The 20,400-nt window shown below is 42.6% G+C and overlaps 1 protein-coding gene across 2 annotated transcripts; it reads right to left on the bottom strand.

Moving 5' to 3' along the window:
• Positions 1-326: 326 nt before the first annotated feature.
• Positions 327-19,268, bottom strand: hic2 (hypermethylated in cancer 2). Of its 2 annotated transcripts, none has more exons than XM_066689592.1 (2): positions 19,015-19,268; positions 327-3,511 (listed from the first exon to the last, which is right to left on the bottom strand). In XM_066689592.1, exon 2 carries the CDS (start codon positions 3,479-3,481, stop codon positions 1,775-1,777), a length of 1,707 nt encoding a protein of 568 aa, XP_066545689.1. In that variant the 5' UTR covers positions 3,482-3,511; positions 19,015-19,268; the 3' UTR covers positions 327-1,774. The 2 variants fall into 2 exon arrangements, with proteins under 2 accessions (XP_066545689.1, XP_066545690.1); XM_066689593.1 differs by lacking the exon at positions 19,015-19,268 and adding an exon at positions 18,341-18,989.
• Positions 19,269-20,400: the final 1,132 nt, after the last annotated feature.

Here is a 20,400-nt window from a genome sequence, read left to right as displayed (position 1 = left end):
GAAAGATGGGCAGGTTAAAGCATTGTTAATTTTACTGTTCTCTGTATATTTTATACATTTAATTACATTTAGGAACCCCCTAGTCTTCCACTAATCAATGTATTGTTCTTAAGAATAATTAAGAGGTAGCAAGTTAACAAGCCTATTCAAATAGACTTGCTTGTTTTTTTTTGTTTTTTTTTTTTTTAGTGAAGGGAGGAAAGCTATACATACACAAAAAATATTAAACAAAATGTACCTACAGAACTTGTAGCAAGTCCAACCTACACCAAAAAAAATCCCCCCCCCCCCCCCCAAATAAAATCCCTAACCACCCCGTCCCCCACATATCCCCCCCGCAAGAAATATTCCAAGACTTTCCAGTTTAAACATTCACATAAACATTACAACAAGTTTTCTTTTAATAAAACAAGTACCTCTAGGTTTTTGTTTTTCTTTAAGGAAATATCCCTCTGAACTACAAAACAAAAAACAAAAACTGGAAAAACAAAACTAGAAGACCCCCCTTCTCACTTTCAGAAAACCTGTCCACGCACAGACACCACATTCTAACCATGGGCACGGTGAAGGAGAACGCTATGGGTACCGAAATAACCATCAGGCCACAGCAGGAAGACAGCTCAGCCCCACCTCTCAGACTTGGGGAGACAGACAGAGAGAGAGAGAGAAAGAAGGCTGGCAAAGTCTTAAAAGCAATACAGAATAAGTATTCACTCACTTGTTACCTATTCGTCCAAATACAGGTATAAGTTAATTAATCTAGCCCCCCCCACCAACACACACACACACTATATAGTACCAATTCTAATAGGACAAGGATCCTTCGTCTGGCAATGATTTGTACCAGAGGTTAGTTTGCTATGCAGAGGTGCTCCCTGACTGCAAGAACATATTTAAGGCCGTTTCAGACAACAGTGTGTGCTGGGCGCATTGGGGGGTGGGTGGTCATGGGGGAGGGCTGTATGTCTATCAACAACCTAACACACGCCGTCAAAGAGAAGAATGCCGAAAGTATTTCATCATCGCCTGCTAAAGCGTCCTGACCTCAATCCCACAGAACTCCTCTGGAAGGAGTGGGAATGGCAAACCAGGAAATGACTACCGAGACCAACTTTCATGGCTACTGGGTTATGGGAGGAAGGGCACAGTATTCCTCTGGCCATCAATCAAAAGGATCGTAGCAGCAATTAAGCCCATGGCCGGGTCTACACACTATGAAATCCATCGCAAGTGGCCATCTTTCTGTGTTTGGTCTCAATATATATTTGGGAATAAATAGGGCGTATATTTTAAATTAAGGTAAAGGAGTAACTTTTTGAGAAAAGGTCTTCAACCCACAATGCGTCATCTCTCTGAAATGAACACGAACAAAAAATAATTCACAGAGAGCCTCCATATGCTCTACAGGAAAAAAAAAAAAAAAATGCAGCAAAATAAAATAAAAAAAGGTAGGGAAAGAGAGGGGTAAACAAGTATCTGCCTAAAGTGGTCATGATGCAATTTCAGTAGCCCAGTGGCTTTCACAGCTAGTATTAAATAAAGAGTCGTTTCATCACACCCATGGTTATCTTCTGAAGCGAGATGACCCATTTAGAAACTCTGAACAGAAGATTCTAATTTTGTTTGTTAGTTTGTTTATCTTCCTGCTGCAGACGGCAGAGAAAGTACATTCTCTGGAAATCCACGTACGTCTCTTTATTTGTGTAACATACGCATTGGTTTGTTTATTTGTTTTTACTTATTATCTTTTTATTAACAATTCGAAGTCTTTGGCTTATGTTGGGGAGGTATGCATTCGCAGATGACTGATCAGGTTGCGCTGCTGGGTGAATTTGCCACCACACAGTTGACATTCGTACGGCTTTTCGCCTGAGTGGACTCGCATGTGCTCCGTCAGTCTGTACTGCCGAGTGAAGCGCATCCCACACTCCTCGCAGGCGAAGGGCTTGAGGCCCAGGTGGCTTCGCATGTGGCGCGTCATGGTGCCCCTCTGGGTGAACATCTTGCCGCAAATGTTGCAGGGGAAGGGCCGGGTGAGCCAGTGGGTCTTCTCATGCTGCCGCAGGGTGGCGGGATCCTTGTAGCTCTTCTCGCACACCGAGCACTTGAAGGGTCGTGCCTCGGTGCCGAACGATGCATTCTGGGTGGACAGGTCTTCCGCTTCTTCCTTGATGTAGGAATCCTCTTCCTTGATATACAGCTCCTCCTCTGTGTGCGTCTCCACGTGGGCGTTCAGCTGCTCCGAGCTAGGGAAGCCTTTCCCGCAGGGGATGCACACGTACAGGTTGTCCCCGTAGGCCACCGGCTCAAAGCCCTCTTGCCGGTAGACGTAGTTGGCGCTCGTGTGGCCGCTCTCGTTCTCGCTGTGGCCGCTCTCCTCGCTGTTATCCTTGCCGTTCTCCACATCCTCCTCTTTGCACTGGAAGGAGTGCTCCGAGTTGTAGCCCACGCTGCTGCTGCTGCAGCCACTGCCAGTGCTGGATTTGTGGTCTGCACCCTTGGGCCCCACGATGACGCCGTTGGGCATGGGCTTGTCATCGTCAGCTTTGGTGCTCTCCAAGGCTATGTTCTCTTTTTTAGGCCACTCTTTCTTGCGACCAGAGTGGCGCGTGCTCTTGCACTGCTGTCCCGTGTCAGGGAGGGACTTGCTCTCCTCACAGCCCCCCCCGCCCAAATCCATGGGCTCCCCACTGTCCAGGCTTTGAGGGTTTGTGATGGAGTCTTCAAAAGAGGCACTGTTGGCTGTGGATACTGAGGCAGATTGAGGGGATTCCTGTTGGATGCTGCTTGGACTGACCTCCTCTTGGGTCGTGCACAAAGAGGGGCTCTTTTTGGACAGGTCGAGGCCCAGCTCCTGATCGCCGGAGCTGCTGACATTCCCGTTGCTCCCGGTGTTGTTGTTTGTCACCCTGTTCAAGGAGTTGGAGCCTTCAGCGTTGGAATTGCTGATAAAGATCTCGACGTCTGCGAGCTTGTCCTTGGGCAGCTCTTCGATCTGCTTCTTCACACCATCCTTTGACCCTGAATAGCGATTCTGAATGACCGGCGTGGAGGACAGCCTCTGGTTCCGAAGAGGCCTCCCTGCGTTGGGGGTAGTAGGCTTGCTGGGCAGAGGTTTTCCGTTGCGCTTGAGCTTCTTTCTACAGAGGGCGGCCAGGTCGTGGAGCTGGAGGTAGCTTGCTGCTGTCAGGAGGGCGTTGAAATTCTGATCGCTGGTTTGATCCGTCGATAGAAGCTTGCCAGTGTAAATAAAGTCCAAGATCTGCCGGAACACTGACGGGTTGACCATGTCAGTGTCCAGATTGATCAAGTTGTCGTGAAGGACCAGGGACTTAAAGTATATGCTGCTGGCCGCCAAAATGTTCTTGTGCGCCCTAAAGAGTGCATTTTCTACCACGATGATAACGTCACAGAGAAACCCTTTGGCTCTTTGTTGATTCAGCTGCAGCAGCAATTGTTTGGCATGATTTGGCAGTTCCATTTCCACCTTCTCTTCACACCCCTGTACCACCTGAAGGGAGAGGAAAAAGAAAACAAAAAAATAAATAAATTGGGTTTCCACACTCTGAAACACTGAAAATACTGAATAAAATGCCTTGAGAGACTATATATAATAGTCACGTACAAACCACATTTCTATATCCATGACTGTACCTGTGCACAGAAAAAAAAACTTGAAGTATACATGCAGCCCCCTAGCCTGCAGCATACGGTGCCCACACAATTGTTTAAAGGCAATACAATCATGTTATACATCAGACAGTTTCATCCTGCCTAATTACACTGGGCTGGCCACAAAAAGCACAAAAGCATCAAAGCTTGTTCAATTCTTAATGATGCAAAAAAAAGTTTAAAATAATTACAGCTTTACACAACAACGTTCTACAATTATGCCACCTACATAAACCGATTCATTTCAGTCACCCCCCCTCCAGGTCTGTGCTGTTCCTACGCCACATCTGTACCACACACAGGTCCTTGGCATTCAACAAGCAGCGCTAAACTTTTTAACTGTCAAAACTCTTTCCTTTCGTGATTTAGGAAAAGAAAAACATCACATACAGAGTACATATACATTGATAGGGCATACGTTAATTGATCTCAGCAGAAATTAGAAGTAAAATATTTATAGAAACACTAAAGGTATTACCCAATAGCCAAACCCTGCTGATGGAAACAGCAGCACAATCAATACGGTCAGAGATAATATTGAAATCAAATTAGCTACATGGTCTCTATGCCCTGTGGACCCAGAGGTTGCAGGTTAATTAGGATATTACTGAGAAACGGAATGCGGTTCTACCAGATTACAAGGACAGAACACAGCAGCACTGGGAGAGGAATGAAAATACAATACAAACTTAAGGAGAGAATGTCTCTCCAGGGCGCTTTACATTTTTAACTCCCTTTTTTAAAAAACATGACAGAAAAATCTGAGAAATTCAGCAGTGTTGGGGAAATGTAAGGGAAGAGCAAGTGAAACAAAGAGAAGACAAGAAAGCGAGGGGGAATAAGGAAAGACTTCTGAATAATTGAGCGTCTTTGCAGTTATGTAGGAAAACAGTCCACTATACCCACAGTGCAATAAATAACTAACGAAATAAATAAATCACTGCACGCCACAGCACTGATTTGAGTGCTTAAAAGCCGAAACAATTCACAGTTGTCTTTATTCCTTTTCTCAAGCAGGTGAATGATGCACATTTCACTTTCTGCCTCCAGCTCGGAGAAGTTCCAGCTGCAGAAGGAACAGTCTGAACAGTTACAATTTTCGTATTTTCCCAGCTCTCCAAAAAACCCTGTTTCGGAATGCTCTTTGTGCTGTCCATTAGTTCCACACAGAAAAATGTCAACTGCGGGCCCTGGGCCATTGTTTGCGGACGGGGGTGGGTCGGGGGGGTGGACATGAGGGGAGGGCAGTGCTGAGGATTAGCTGAAACCTGATCAGGTAAATCTGTGCAAAGTCACGCCTGGGTGTGGCAGGGGGCCGACACGCACCTGATCCTGTGACAAGTGGCTGGCAGGCCTCAGCTCGCTTTTCCCGTGGCTTAGCGCAAAACATTTGGGACTGGATTTTTTTTTTTCCTGCTTTCCAACCCCCCACCCTCCACCTACTCCCTCTCTTAAAAAATGACTCAGCAATGGCAGACACCGGGATCATTTTCACTTTCTCCAGTCAGCAGTGAACACGAGCCAACACAGGAACCCTTGGCAGAAACTCAAAAACAACTTTCTAGCATATTTCATAAGCGATTATATCACCGCCCTTTTACTCAACATTAGGTCCCCTTTGGATTGGGTGTTTATTCCTTGACATTCTGCCTGCTGTTAACGTTGCAATCAACCACTATCAAGCCACTTAAAATCGCTTTATCTGCCGACCACATCAATGAATCTGAAATATCTTTATAGTGGATTTAGGGCTGAATTGCTGCATCCTATCTTCTGTAAGATCAGTAGCATCATATAGCATCTGTGTGATAGAAGGAAAGTTTGATGTGACGTGATCTGAAACCAAAGGGGGGGAAAATACTAAAACAAAAACCATTAAACAGGATGCCTTTTATTGCCTTTGCATCATCATCACTACACATTCAGATTTAAGTTTTCAGTGACTGACATGAAACAACTGATTAGCTTTCTTGTGTTTTAATTAATGTGTGTGTATTTGTATGCAGATACACAGATTTAATTTCCTTGTGCAAGAAAAACTGGTTGCTATACATCTCAGAGTCAGTGATATCTCCTTCAAAGCAGTTAAAGAGAAATAAATTCTGTTGCTCTCAACTCTAAACTACACTCAAACCATAATCTAAACTGAACTAAAGCAGAATGACTCAGATTTGCAACATACAGCTTCAGAAAAGAACATTTATTCATCAGAATAAGAAGTGAGTGGCTGTAAATCAACCAGAAAGAGATAATCTAAAACCGAAGCTCCCGATTACAATGACAAAAACACGTTACTTTTCATGTATGTGGAAAACCAACTAAACAGAACACAATGAAATGCAAATGTGGAATAGTCCATTTTCTGCTCTTTTTCCCCCCCCCCACCCTTCTTTTTCAATTTTCTTGGCACTCAGTAAACTAGTCCCAGCTCAGTCATACACTTAGTACAGCCATGACCCCAGAACAAGTCACTTCACCTCCCCAGGGCTTCAGAGCATCCTTGTGTGAAAACAAGAGCAAGTACTGTACAGTCCAGCAGTAAACTGCACACGTCACCCCGGCTCAGTCTCACAAGGCTGTGGGGTTACTGTACTGGACTAAAGAATTAAAGGGCAGGGAGGGAGGGCAGACATGCAGTTAATGGATGTAGAACTTCCCAAATACATGCAATTTAATAGTAAAGTGATATGTGAGGAGGCTGAAACGGGCCCTCAAGCCAAAGCCTGCAGTCCATGACCGAGTGAGAGCACATGCAAGAAAACGGACAGAAAGACAGACATTGCGTCAAAAGTGGGCATTCTGCTCCCCTTGTCCTGAAGAAGCAATCACCCAGACAATGTCTTGGTGACCTTTGCTTTCCTAGTCTGAAAAGTTTTGAGCCCCATATAACAGAACCTTTTGGAAAAATACCGAAAACTGGAAGCAGAGTGCCGTGCAGTGCAGTAAATTACCCCCCCCCCATAGTATGCCATTCTAGCAGCTCACTGTTCTTTTGTTTTGACAACCTTCTCAATTAGATCCATCAAGACACTTTATATATATATAAAAAAAAAAAAAAATTGAACACTGGAAGAAAAACTGGCAAGCAGGATCCAGGTCTATTGTCTCAACTACAACACACAAATCTGCAATCAGAGGAGCAACTTCTAAACGAACAGATTTTGAAACTCAAGGAGTCTGCCAACACACACTGCATCTCTTCTCATGTGGCCTCTGGCACACTTTCAAAGAAAACAGTGTGTTTGAATGTCTGCCTGCTCCCACAATCAAACATGATACTGTGTTTGACATAACTTTGTGAAAAAACTCAAATGAAAGGAAAAACGATAGCAATGTTTTCATTGTCTGGGCAGCCAGCAGCAAAAAAAAATTTTTAATACCAGAATGAAGCATTCTCTCCGCTTAAACAAAGTTGATATTATCACTGCAATTAGATCAAGTGAAATGGCCTGATGAGATAACCAGTACTTTAATAATAATAACAATGTATATCAGAGTATATGTATATGCATTTTTCAAGGAATTAATCTGCATAATTAAATTCTAAATTTTAAAAGCAAGGTGGGCTGGAGCCATCACTAGAAAATGCGATTAACCCTTTAGCTACCACAAAAAACATAGATGCTGGAGGGACAGAAGCACTACAGATTCAAATGGCTGACAATACACAGAACCACAGGTTTTCAGAGAAGAAGAAGAAGAAAAAAAAAAAAAAAGTGGTTATGCCCTAAAGCCAAAGTGTCTCAACTTCACAGATAAGCAGGCAGTTAGAGGGTTAACTGCATCCTCCTCAGCCTTGCCTCTCCTAGGTGCCTTGGGAATGTGATTAAAATCGACAAGAACAGCCAGTTTACTGTTTGCAAGTCTAGTACAGGATCATCAGGTGCAAATTCTCCTGATTAACCCCTTCTGCGCTGGGCACAACATGTTGATGCAATAGGGTGGTAAGCACCATAAAATAACATGGGTGGAATTCCATACCTGTGAGTCAGAAATGAAAAACAAAGAAACCACAATAAAATTAAACCGAACATATAGGAGACAAAACAGACTTAAGGACCAGTATTTTCTTCACAACTGCAAGCATTGCTAATCCAAGCTTAAAGAAATACCAGGATGTTACCCAATCACAATGCACTGTTCAAAATGCTCATCCATTTAACATGCACCCAAGAACGAACTGTGGCACAGCATTGATCACCAGCATCAACAAATCTGCAACTCAGTAACTTATCTAATTCTAGCTCAACTCTCTTTCCATACTTGGGAGATGCAAGCTTTCCTACTACTAACAGGCTGTTGCCAAAAATAGGCAATGCAGTTATTAATAGATATTACACAATTGTAAAAATACAATATTATTATTATTAATAATAATAGTGGGACTATAAATGTACAACATGCATTTTATATTTACGCAAATTATATTGATTAAATGCAGAAAGCTGCGTAAATGTATCTGACTTCTTGCATTATCAGTGTTGATTGTACACACACTGGGGTCAAAGAAAATAAATATATACTGGCCAACCACAACCAGGTCTGTACAGAATATTCCACATCCAACTGAGAGGCCAAGACAGCTACCCAATTCACCAACCATTATAATTCAAGGTGAGGGAGAGCTAATACTAATATAGCAATAATTACTAATAATAGTAATCAAACAAACACAATCTAGTGATGGATGGAGTCACTCGCTGTACCTTCAGGGCACATGTTTATTGTTAATGTAAAAGCAAGAGATTATAAATCATTCACATATTAAGTGTTGTGAACACTCATACCACAGCAAAGCACAGCTGCGACTGAAAAGCACTAAACTATTGGTGTAAGACCTCCTGTCGGCCCTCCGAGCAGAAACACTGCAGTCAAGTGGCAGCCTAAAGTGCCCCTTTCAGTCACACGAAAACAGAGAGCACAAGGCGATTTTTTTTTTTTCTTTCTTTCTTTCTACAAAACACACTTTGTATACAAGGAAGTCAGCAGTAAGAACTGTGACCTCCCATGTGTGATTTTCATACAGCAGTTGGGCTCTTAAAGGGGAATGGCAAGCTGGAAAATGCAATCTGATGGATAAAATTGTTATGGGCAGAAAATAAACCCCTTGACGTGTAGGATTAATACATAGCATTTACAGTACAAGAGTGCCAGCTGTATTCTAAACGCATAGCTGGCATAAAAGCTGGCATTTCACAAGTACTATTATTTTTTATTTTTTTAAAGAGACAGAAAGGATGATTGATGATTTAAACAAAAAACAAAAAACTGGATGCGCTAGAAGGTGACAAAACAGTGCAACTACCATGCTGAAGGTTTTGGTGCCAAGAGTTATTCAGTGGAAAAAGGCAGTAACTATCTCACGTCCAGTTTAGAGATTGGTCCAACCTATAATGGCGGCTTTATCCTCTACAGGTTGAGATACATTAGAGGCACTATAATAAATCCTGTGTCCACACAAAGAGAAAGTGTCACAAAGACAGGTTTATAATGTAACTTCCTGTTCCAGCAAACTACAGGACTGTTCTGTGATGTTCACAGAGGTTGTCTCTGGTGGCATAACAGGGGATAAGTGGAATATAAATATCCAGTCACCTTCCACAGGGGATTTCCCCATGATCTTCTCTCTGCATGGTAAATTCACCAATCACCAATTTGTTCTCTACACTTGAAAAACACTGGAAAATTGGTAGCGGACTTATTGGAGGTGGAAAACCTGGAACAATTTCCTCCTCTCGTGCAGAACATCTTTGAAAACCAAAAACAAAAAACAAACAGCGGCTTAAATAACCACCTGAGATAATAGTAAAGCTTTTTAAAACTCTACACAAAGTTTGGCAAGAGCAAGAGACCTCCAGGGAACACCCGCACCTGAAGGGCATGGAACGGACGAGAAACCTACAATGGCGTCAAAGTTTCGAGAGGAATCTGCCACGGTGCACAAGACGACTACTGGCTCTGGTGTGGTGCGTCACAAGAGCAACTCAGCCCTGGGCAGCAGGAAGAGAGCTAAGGCAGGGGGTGGGGGGTGTATACTGCAGGGAGGACAGACCCAGTCAAGCCAGTCTTCTTTCAGCAGAATACAGAGCACAGAGCACAGAATCAAGTACAATCCTAAACAAACACATGGATGTCCAAGTCAATTGTATAAGAAATTAGAGACTAATGAGATCTGGAAAAAATACGGCATACAAATGTGACAACTGAAATGTTATTACAGAATGGATTGAAGACTAACCGTTATTTATGCCTTTATTTTTAAATTCAGGGATTTCTATGAGATTCCTGTATTATTTTTCATATATTCAAGAATGGGATACATCCACCGTGGACTGTTCAGAGTCATCAACACCCCTTAAAAGAAGCAAAATCGTAACATTTGCAAGATGGCCAAAAATAGGACATCTTTTACACACCATTTCTTTCAAAGGGTCATTCAAAAAGAGCAGCACATCTCAACTGACAACCCCGACAAACATTTTAACTTGTCATAAAGAACTCTTACATCATACATTTTTCTTTTACCTCCTTTATGTGCAATTCAAGCTCACAAAGTGTTACAGAAGGGAAGATGTTCAGAATCCCTACAGTGTCCTTTTTAAAAAGGTTTTCAGCAAACGTTTCCCCGTATATTTTAACGAAAAGGTGTTCAACGTGTTGAACAAAGAATGTGCATCAGAACTGGCCCTAAACAGGTCGCACTCGTCTCCCAAGAGCTCTGTCCAGCATTTATTATTCGAGCAACATGGCCAAAGCGGCTTTCACGGGCGAGGCTTCTCGGGTTGCGTTTGTCAGTTTCCCCTCTTGGTGATTTCACTCAGGTTCAAGCTGGAAAAATGTTAGGGGTTTTCCCTGGTTTCAGAGACTCCAATAGGACTTGATTAGAGAAATTCTTAAAAAATGTAATTGAGCACTCAGGGTACAAGCTGACAGTTACTATATTCATCTACAGTGTAGAAGGCCAGACTCACCCCCCACACCACCACCATTTTTCCATTTTGAATTCCTTCCTACAGTTCAAAGCCAATTAAGACAATTGTGCAATGTAGGCATTTCAGTTACTGCTGTTTTTTTCATTCTAATTATTTATTATTGTCATTGTTGTTTTTAACTGTATTCTCAGCAGAACGTGACAATTCAGGCTGCCTCCTAATACTTAATTAGATCTTGTGTATGTTTTACAAATTCAACCGCCTTTCATGCAGATTGAAGGCTTTCAACTCACAGAGCCGCCCTGGTGCAGAGGTGCCCATAATAGCGTAACGCAGCACCGCTCCTCAGTATCTGCTGGATCTCGTGTGCCAGTGATGGATTATGGGCAATCTATATGCAGTGGGGGACACGTGGGTAGAGACTGTACTCTCGCTGCATACACAAACATCACACACCAGAGTTGGCCTTTATTATACATTAAGCTGTGGAGGGGGGGTCTACTGCATGGCTACGGTACAGTGGTATTAGTGCATTCCGCCTGGCTTACAGAAACATATCTATATAAGACAGCACTTCAACGAAAACGAGCCTATGTTTCAGTGCAGGAGGAAATTCCATGTGCCGTACAGACGAAAAGCCATTTCCTGCTTTTGTTTAATCTCTGCCACATTCGCCAGGTATGAGTAATTGCATATTTTGATGATCGTCATGGATATACAGACAAAAAAAAAACAATAAAAACAAGGATGTTATGAATTGAAAGCTCTGAGTGAGCAGGCCACCGTAGCCAGGACACTACATGGTACTACAGGAGATCCCATACTTTCACCTTCGCAGAACGTGTATAAATGACAGAAAACTACAGCACAGCACCAAGAGAGATGGCAGTCGCCTCCCTCAGCCAATAATGGAGTGTGCCGGGGATTTTCTTTTTTTTTTCCTCCCTGACTATCAAAAGGACAGCACTGTTTATGGACAATGGGAAAGGCCTGTATCCTATTCTATACATTGTTTAATGCTGCATTTTTTGTGTGAGATGGGGGGGGGGGGGGGTGGACCTTCGTTAGGTGTACCAGTACTTAAAGCAAGCATCAGGAACTATCTGCAGATCCTCATCAGAATATGCCTGGCCATCATTGCTTTCTGTTACAATCAGCAGGCCTGTTTAATAACAGATGAGTAGGATGGGAGAGGGGTATGATATATATATATATATATATATATATATATATATAAAAAAATATAAAAAGGTTTGATTTCAAGCAGGCATGTTCCAAACTGATCGTAATCCATGGTAATTCCCTCCACATTTGCGATTGCTTTTCAACACCCTGAACTAAATGCCAAAATTGAATTTGTTCAGCATTCCTTATGCTCAAATCAAACTGGAGGCCCAAAACGTCTGCAACAATGGTGTACTCTGGTGCTTCAGCTGGCAGCCTGTCCATCCACAGTAGAGAAAGTATGAAATTGAGCACACCGACTGGAGACCTCGGGGAAGAGCTTCTCAGTCTGTCTGCAAGACGTCTCAAGACTCAGAAGCAAAGGACACAGGCCCTGTATGAGCAAATTTGACTGGTAAAGTTCAGTGAAGGTGCATATCAATACTCACATTTCTCACAGTATAGATCAATTGAACATTACGCATACTGACAGGGGAGTTAAATCATTGGATAATTATAATCTTAAAAACACTGGAGCGCGCGTCCCGAAACACACTGAACACGTGGTGCGATGGCTGTTTTCTCACTGTAGTGTACGGTTTCTGCACTAGAACAGCTATAACCTTTAAATCTGCCCAAGGCCTGCACACAGGACTGAACATCACTTTACAGCCACACATGGATCTTTCTTGCCATTCGTCTAAATATACCAGTCTGCTCATCAGACTGTACAGTACGGTACAGTATCCTCCTCTCCAGCACTAACCGCATCAAGTGTCTTAATATCCCCTTTACAACTTGGAAGAAACCTTCACTGCAGGTGCTCTACATGTTAATGTACTCTTGGTTTCTTCTCCTTGCACTCATTATTAACACCATCTAAAAAACAAATCGAAATGAATATACAAAAGGGGGGCATTTTGCTTTTTTAAAGCACTGCTCCACAATGGCAAGAACAAAACCATTTTAAATTAAATTGCCAGTAAGGCGGTTCATTGTGGTGAACTTATAAAGACTTGTAACCATTCCAGACCACAGATTAACATGTTGCCTAATGCTGAACACACTTGGGAAAGTCTGCAATTCTTTTGTAGAAAAGTCTCTTTGAACAGCTTGGGGCTTATGAGACAACTGGCTACAAACTCTCAGACTCAAACTATGAGCGTTTGCAAGTCTCCACAGATATAATATTAACAACAGCATGTTCATGAGTAGCTTTGACATAAAAGTGGGCCTGCGCAAACCGGGATATCCTGCAGAGAGAATTGCCTTAAAATTCTCATGCAGCATGAAGGGCATTTGTAGAGGGGGATTTCTTTCATAACATGTATGTTTATTAATCTGAAGCCCCTACTTTAATTATCTATTGCTCACCTTCCATCAACACAATTCAAACTGACAAACCAATACCCTGCAGCGAGAGTTAACCCTTTAGCGTTCATATAATTGAAACTGACCAAAAACCAAAACTGAATTTTGGTACTCTACAGTGCAAATTAGTATTTTTTTAAACCGTAATCTTAAGATATTTCTAAAGAATTTGTGAACAGCAAGTTATCCTGGACAACCGGTTTTCTTCTGACAAGATTACATGGCAACACAGTTCAATCTTTCACCAAACACAGCAGCTCTAAGTAAGTCTCTTATCCAATTAATCTGGATGGTCTTTCCTTTCCTTAGGCTGCATATAAATGGTTAGATCAGACTAGACTGACAGTCATTTCAAGACAACACCATATTTCTATGAAGGAAATGTATATTACACTGCATTCCTCCATTCACTTCACTACAACAAAGCAGGGTGCCTCTTCAAAAAGTCACTTTTGCAAAGGATCAGAAAACCCCCAGGGTGCTCATGTTTTTGCAATCACTATTATGGGGGACTAAATTACAAACAAAGCCAGACTAAACATGAGGGCTGGTTTAGTGTAACCAAGAGACAACTATAAACACTGATATCCAGACATGACCATCTCAAACAGACACATGGGTCCGGTCTATGTCATTGTACTACAGGGCTCTGGCCTGTACTAGAATATGCCACAAGACTGTCTTAAACCGTCTTCAGCAGCTTGCGGACCTTGCTGCCCCTGGGACCAAACGTCTTACCCACGTCACAGGCCCCAACCCAGCATCTGTGAAGATTTCAAGAGCAGCTCTTTCCTGCCTCTCTAACCACCATCAAAAGATCTTCCTAAACCTGTTCTGGAGCCCCATCCTATATTGCATAACCTTTGCTATGCATTTCATATCATTGCACATGACCCTCCAGGGCCGGAGCTCAACAGAGTCAAAATCCCACTTGTTTTAGGGTTTCTTCTCAGGGGTCCCAATGATGGTGCTCATCCTAAAATGCGACTATGAGCGATACCATCCAGACTACAGGGGGTGCAGACTGTTGGAAAGCAAAGGTGTGGAGGGCAGGTGAAGGAATCGACGGGCAAACAGGCTGTTATGCCCGTTGGCATTCACAGGGATGCCGAGGCTCCAGCGCGGACAGACGGCCATAGTTTATTTCAGTAATTTAACGAGCACCCTGTTAACATCGCCCGTCTTTGGATCTAATCTGTACTGACATGGCACAGTACAGCAGCTTGTAAAGCACTCAAGCATGGAGCTGCAACAACACAGGTGGAGAGGAAGCCAGGCATCCAACCAGAGCTTCAGCAGTGACCTCTGGCGACTTTCACAGAGCCTGCATACCAAGACGGGCCACACACCAGCAGCCACGCCAAGAACGCAGCTGGACCACATCATGGTACAGTCAAACGGACCCAACGCAACCCCCGAACTGTTTACAAGGTAAAGGACAGTGCTGTGGAAATACCATTTCTTGCAGACTGGGTACAAGTGCCTTACCCATTCATTCACACAGCATTCGAACTAGAAAACAAATACTTTGCAAATGAACGCTAATTGGTTCTCACTGCAAATGCACCCCCACCCCTCCCAGACGCATAGTTAAACACAACCACACCGGCAGGAAATGATAATGGGCTGGACGCAATAAAAAATATATATTTGTAAAGAGTAAAGTGCTAGTTCTGATTATCAAAACAAGAAAAACAACCGTTCATCAGAGGAGGGGGGGGGCGTGTAAATAAGCACCTTTTTCATTCACATTTGTTGTCTCTAGCTAGTATCCAAAGAATATCAGCGTCACCCTTTTCATCAGGAAACAAGGATTTTAAGGTTTGTATCTAATCAAATCAAAGGGCAGTTTCTCTGCACATCTACATCTTCTCAGCACAGAAGAATATAAATTTCACCATACTTTGATAGAGTGCGCATTGGTATTAATAAATAAAAAATACTCATGCATACATGGAGGCTTTCTGCATGAGAATGCCTTCCAATGACACATTTCAGTACGATTTATTTACCTGCCAACATTACAACACGGAACGATATGCGCATTACGAGACGCACACATGGGTTATGGGCTGGAACTTGTGAAGCTATCATAATCAATGTTGAGGACTGCTAAATCCATGTACATCCCAATGCTACCATAATTACAATGTCTCCTGATCGATACCACCGTGAGTGCTTGTGTCCCAATTCCACGTCTCTTTCGAATGATTGCAAAGGTTCCTCCAGAACACTACGGTACTACAGAATTTCCTACAACATCACCCGCGAAAAGGACACCCCCTTGATTTGAATTTCCGTTTCAGCTGTCAGGCAAACAGTAGCCCTAGTATGGTAGTTTACTTTCGTGTACAGATGCCTGCATGTTGTGTGCAGATGAATATTGCTTGGATTTGTTAGTCAAAGTCATGCTGACCAGCTGCATCTGAGTTTAACTCACAGACTATTTTATCATACAACACCCCCCCACCCCACCCCTCTCACATCCACACACACGCATACATCCCCACTTCCCCCACACAGAGGCTATCAGGGGAATTTACAGAAGTGAAATTTCAACATTTTCAGATCAGCAACATGCATCTTTCACCCCTTTGTCTTCACTGTAACCACAAAAGGACTATATGTGAAGGAAGAGTTTCCTTTATTACCTAACACACTAGAATCTTTAGGGTTGCCAAAAGGGGAAACGATGTACACAGAGAAGCATGGAAGACTCAAACTTCTCTGGGATGTTATTTTTGAGACAGCTTTGCTCCATCCCCTGTTGCACACAAAACAAAAATATACTGACATTCAAAACTAGAGGGACCACAATGTGTCACTTTCCTGCCTTCTTTATAGGAAATCCCTGCTATAAGAAAATGAATGTAAATAAATAAATAAATAAATAAATAATACAGAAATGTAATCTCCCAAAGACTGATCAATCCAACATGGAATGTCTTACAGCGCTCTATATATGCACTCCAAACCACAAAATAACAATCTAGTCCCGTTTCAGTCACTTATGGAAATACGCCCAACACACCAAGCGGTTGTCCACGAGTTATTTAGGATGGTCCACAATTTCTCAACTTTCTCATTCAGCAATAGCGACAAATAGGTAATTATATATCAAAGAATGATACGGTTTATTATAACATTTTACCAATAACTGAAATCTGACTGTATGAAGTTCTTTGAAACACGGCATATCAATGTATCGGTCATTAATCTCTTTCCTGTCACAGTCTAGTCTGATCATCGCAATGTCACTCTTCCAACATCTGAACAGAATCCACCACTCAGGTCATGTCCATTTTAATTAATATTTCTGGTTACTTTGTCTAACCACGCTGCTTTTCAGGAGATGGTGTCTTTATAGTGGCACCTAATGTGCCACCCTGCAGGGACACATTTTGTCCTTAGAGCCAGGCAGAATGGAAAATTGTGCCCAGTCTAAAGCTGGCATGTCATTCCAGTGATGGGATATATTAATATGCCAACACAATGGTCTAGAACATACGCCTATCTTAAAATACTGAAGCAGACACCTGAGTGGCAAGCAGCTACATTCCTGTGATGTCGGGTGCATTCAAATTCTTTAAAATTTAAACCGGTATGGTTTGAAGAGACTTGACAGTTTGTAATCTGAAGCCACAGACCTGCATAACAAAAACACCTTGGAAATCATCATGCCAACACGTTTTTGTCATTATGATGGGGTACGAAATTAAATGCTAGATTCAATCTGAGGCAGAGGTGTAAAAAGTGTGAACGAAAGAACCAAAACACAAAACGTCCAACTTACCATGTTAATTAGAGGTTGTATCACCAACCCAATGATTGAATTAGACACTCAGTGTTAGTTGTAAACCCCTGAGGAGCTTGTCTCTCTCTGCTATGCTAACTAACTCACTATCTCACCAGTCGAGCTCTCTCGGGCTAGTCACTGGGGCGGAGAGTTCAAGAAACTGCCACTTAAAGTTCTGTGGAATTCCCTGTTACTTGCAGCTTGATACAATCATACACACTTCCCTTGTCGGCTTGATTTTAAAATAAAATAAATGAAAGCTGCACTCATTCCGGATTAGGCAAATGAACTGCCCCCTCAGTGGAGTGGCAGGGCACCTTTGTTTTCCCCTGTACCTCCCGATCTGCTTGAAGCCCCGTGATAAAACAGGAGGTACTCAGCTCCAGCACAATACCTTAAACCTTAGTGATCACCCGGCCACAGTCACTTCACACACAAGAGCACTTTTGATAGACTACGATAAAACCCGAATAACCCCAAACAAGTTGTACCACAATTGCTGTATGTGTGTGCATGTGAGAGAGAGGGTGGCGAAGGTGTGTGTGTGTGTGTGTGTGTGTGTGTGTGAGAGAGAGAGGTGGGGGGGTGGGAGAGGTTGTGTGTGTGTGTGTGTGTGTGTGTGTCTGAGTCATACTGTCCTACCTGGCAGTATTGTTTACCGTGAGGTTTCGAAAGAGCATTTGTCTGTCAATGTGTTTGGTTTACAAACGATGAACTAGTCTATACAGACGTAAAAATGTCACTTGGGCCACAATCCTTCCCAGAACCCCCACCCCACCCCCACTCCCCGAACAAAAACAAACAATCAAGAAACACAAAATCATGTGTAAGCCAGGGCACAAAATACACATGCACTCCCCATATCGATCAAACTTTCCAAGCCCTCACCATTTAAAATGCTGCTGTGCATCTGAAGTATGAACAGAATAGTGTACAAAGCACATAGTATCTAATAGCCTACAGTGAAGCCTGCTACATAAAATATCTCCTTTTTTACCGACTCCACAAATCGTTTCCCACAACCCGAGGAATAGTGAGGGGAGTAAATGCGGTTCCTGATTAATATCTGTATGGTTACTGTTGTTAATTAGGATTATTATACACGTTACACAGAACCACGATTAACAGACCCGAAATTAACCATTTCATTTTACACAATTTCATATAAATATGCACAATAACAAAAAGCAGGAAATAATCCGCAATTCCTGTGTGTCACCCTAACAATCGGATTTTGCCAGATAAAAAAATTACAATAAAATAAATTAAAACCACACACACACACACACACACACACACACACACACACACACATCTGAAGTAAACTGTTAACCCCCAGTGCAAATGCTGTCATAAACCTGATCTTGGGAGTATGTGGACAAAAATTAATAAATCTATACTTTACCTGCTTCAATGAATGGCGCTCATAGCCGCTTATTGTAATTAAATTATCCAATTAAAAAAAAGCCAGCGTCGATCGTATCAATCGATTACCATTTTCGGCATGTCGTGCATTTGCAAACGATTTCGATGCCCACCTCGAGTGAGGGATTTGACAATCAAACATAATCAACCATTAAGGAAACGAGAGAAAAAACGAGAGACGAAAAGCAGGAGAAAGCAGCCCTCCTCGGTGCGCACAGAAGCAGACCCGTGTGCGGGCTGGACTGCAGCTGCCAGTTCACCTATAATACAGATTATTGTTTTCCTCGGGGGAAACTTCACCCCGTGGAAAACAGGCAAAACCCTGAAATAAAAAATAACACCCCGGTCGGAAAATTGCCGGGGCATTGCACCGGTTAGTAAAGCACAAAAGCCCCGTGTTGTTAGCCTTCGCAGGGCAGGTTTAACCAGACAACACGACCCGACCGCATCTTGCCAGGCTGGTATTGCTGGCTCTAGGAGTAGGCACGAACAAGAGGAGACCCTTTTTGTTGGCACACGATTGTAACCAATTTTGCAACAAGCAATTAACTAATCCCCCCGGCGGCCGGACCAGCCCGGACCCCCGGCTGCAGCCACAATGTTACAGCAAGCTTAGATATGTGCAAAAAGCGAGCACGGATAATATTTGGGTACCTTAATACATCTGTAAGCGCGGTTTCAGTTTACCACCCTGTTTCTCATCTCACAGCCTTCCGAGCGCCATCTTGCAAGCTTGTGACGTTAGGCTCTCACCCCTGACCCAAATTTGAATAGAAGCCAACCGAAAAGGGGAAAAAAGGAAGAAAAAAAGAAAAGAAAAAAAAAACACCAGCAGCCCTTGCCAGCACGAAACATTGGATCCAGTCGTTGGCAGCTACTTTATACCCGGATTCCCACGTTTAGTACAGCTAATGTCATTGGACTTGCAAGAATTAGACATTAAAAGAAGGTATGCATGCATGCATGTGTGTGTGTGTGTGTGTGTGTGTGTGGATATATGCTTTTTTTACACGTGCCTATGAAATTAAAACAACATTGCATCACCATTCTCGTAGATTAGTTTAATTAGCATTACTAACGTTACAGATACACATTTGCATGTTACAATACTAAACATGCGTTTCCTCATTTTAAAAGACGTGTTTATTATAAAGCTCACTATTATTATTATTATTACGAAGAAGAAGAAGAGGAAGAAAAATAAAATAAAAATACTATTTTGCAAGTTATCCTTCACTTCTACTCGAATTTGTAGAAGTTTGCATTTGCCTAAGCATCGAGATTTCAATTTAATTTGCCCACTTCACTATTTACACCGACTTAATGGGTTTCATCAGGGGAATTGGTCTATTATTCCCTCCTCCGTGATGTGGGCAAGTGTTCAATAAATTTACCTTCAATTGTTTTTTCGAGCGGCTTCAACCTGAGCAATATTAAATCACATTTGCATTGAATTGCATAGGACGATAAAGGACACCTATAGCAACCGTGTACACAACACACATGCTTCATATAGAATCGTTAATAATTCAAATTGCACTTTAATTTCTAGTTGAGGTGCCTGCTGCATATGAACCATTCAACATAAAAAAAAAGATACCCAATTGTCGTCTTTCTTTATTTTATTTTTCTGTTCATGTGACATGGATGCATTTTAAGACACCTGAAGTATCCAGCCCCTGACGTGGTCACCTGGCATCACAAATAGCCCCTCCATGGCAGCCAGCAGCTATCAAAGGCTTTGTAAACGTGAGCCAGCCCACAGATCCCTCCAGCAGATGTTTCTATAGGAAGTGAGGTCAGACTCCAGAGCCCCCCATCCCCCCACGACTAGAAAGGTTGTCCTCCTGCCCACGATTAATTGTGACTCCCTCTAACCCGGATCACACTCGGAGCCCCATTAAAACCCTAACGATGCTCCGTCCACCATTGCTGAAAGCCAATCCCCTTTTCATTTCCGTCCCGTGTTTCATCTCCTAGGTTATAGTACACATGACACGTTAAATGAGTCTGTATTTCTATATAATATCACTTAAAAAA

This window comes from Amia ocellicauda, chromosome 17, assembly GCF_036373705.1.
Source record: "Amia ocellicauda isolate fAmiCal2 chromosome 17, fAmiCal2.hap1, whole genome shotgun sequence".
NCBI classification, from domain to species: Eukaryota; Metazoa; Chordata; class Actinopteri; order Amiiformes; family Amiidae; genus Amia; species Amia ocellicauda.
The sequence above is the reverse complement of the archived record's forward strand: the minus strand, read 5'-3'. Positions and strand labels throughout refer to the sequence as shown.

Excerpts from the sequence above, each read along its gene's own strand:
- hic2 (XM_066689592.1), bottom strand. The coding sequence starts at position 3,481 with ATGGAACTGCCAAATCATGCCAAACAATTGCTGCTGCAGCTGAATCAA.